The sequence below is a fragment of the Alligator sinensis genome, unplaced genomic scaffold, assembly GCF_000455745.1.
Source record: "Alligator sinensis unplaced genomic scaffold, ASM45574v1 scaffold1254_1, whole genome shotgun sequence".
Classification (NCBI taxonomy): domain Eukaryota; kingdom Metazoa; phylum Chordata; order Crocodylia; family Alligatoridae; genus Alligator; species Alligator sinensis.
In genome coordinates, this window is record NW_005842997.1 from 142,171 (window position 1) to 142,838 (window position 668).

Below are 668 nucleotides of genomic sequence, written 5' to 3' on the forward strand. Positions count from 1 at the left end.
ATGGAGGTGGTAAGCGGGGACCTCCTGCAGGCAGCCATGGCGGTGTCGGTGGTGAGGGGGAGGGGTGTGGCAAGCACTTACTGGTGGTCGGTGACCACCTGCAGATACCGCCTGCCGAGATTGGGGACTGCCCGCAGGTGCCAGCGGCAGGGGCCCCGGGGGGGGGGGGGGGGGGGGGGGGTGGGGTGGGGAGCTCCCTCAGGCGACCGCGGCAGGGGAGAGTGGGGTGGTGACCACTTGCAGAAGCCACCGGCAATCAGGGACCGCCTGCAAACGCCGCTGGCGGTGTCAGCAAGGAGGCAGGGGGCGAGTGGTGACCGCCAGCAGCGTTGGCAGCACTTCTTGCAGGGGGTGCACCTGCCAGTGACGGGATGGTTCGCACAGGAGACGTGGGCAGGGTGTCTACACTTGAGGACAGTCCAGTCCTCTATTGATACGAAACCAGACGCCTCTACGTCCCCTATTTTTAAAACAGAGGACACGCAGGCGTCGGGTTCCTTCAAGAGAGATGCAGAGGGCAGAAAGTTGCCCGGTTTCGTGCCTCTGCAGGACAGAGGAGCAGGACCCCGGCGGTCCTGTAAAGCGACCGCTCTGCACGTGAGCCCCGAGTCGCGGGGCGGCTCTGGCGGGCGCCCGGCGCCGGCTGCGCGCGCTCCTGCCTCCGCGGC

General features: G+C 67.5%; 1 protein-coding gene across 1 annotated transcript in view; it reads left to right on the plus strand.

Annotated features, from left to right (window-relative positions):
• Nucleotides 1-668, plus strand: part of LOC102380524 (metabotropic glutamate receptor 7-like) — a gene marked incomplete at its 3' end in the record, with an annotated part of 337,318 nt that continues 336,650 nt past the window's right edge. Inside the window, exon 1 of the mRNA XM_006036673.1 lies at nt 1-9. Within this exon, the coding sequence (XP_006036735.1) occupies nt 1-9 (9 nt within the window). The remainder of the gene's footprint in view (nt 10-668) is intronic.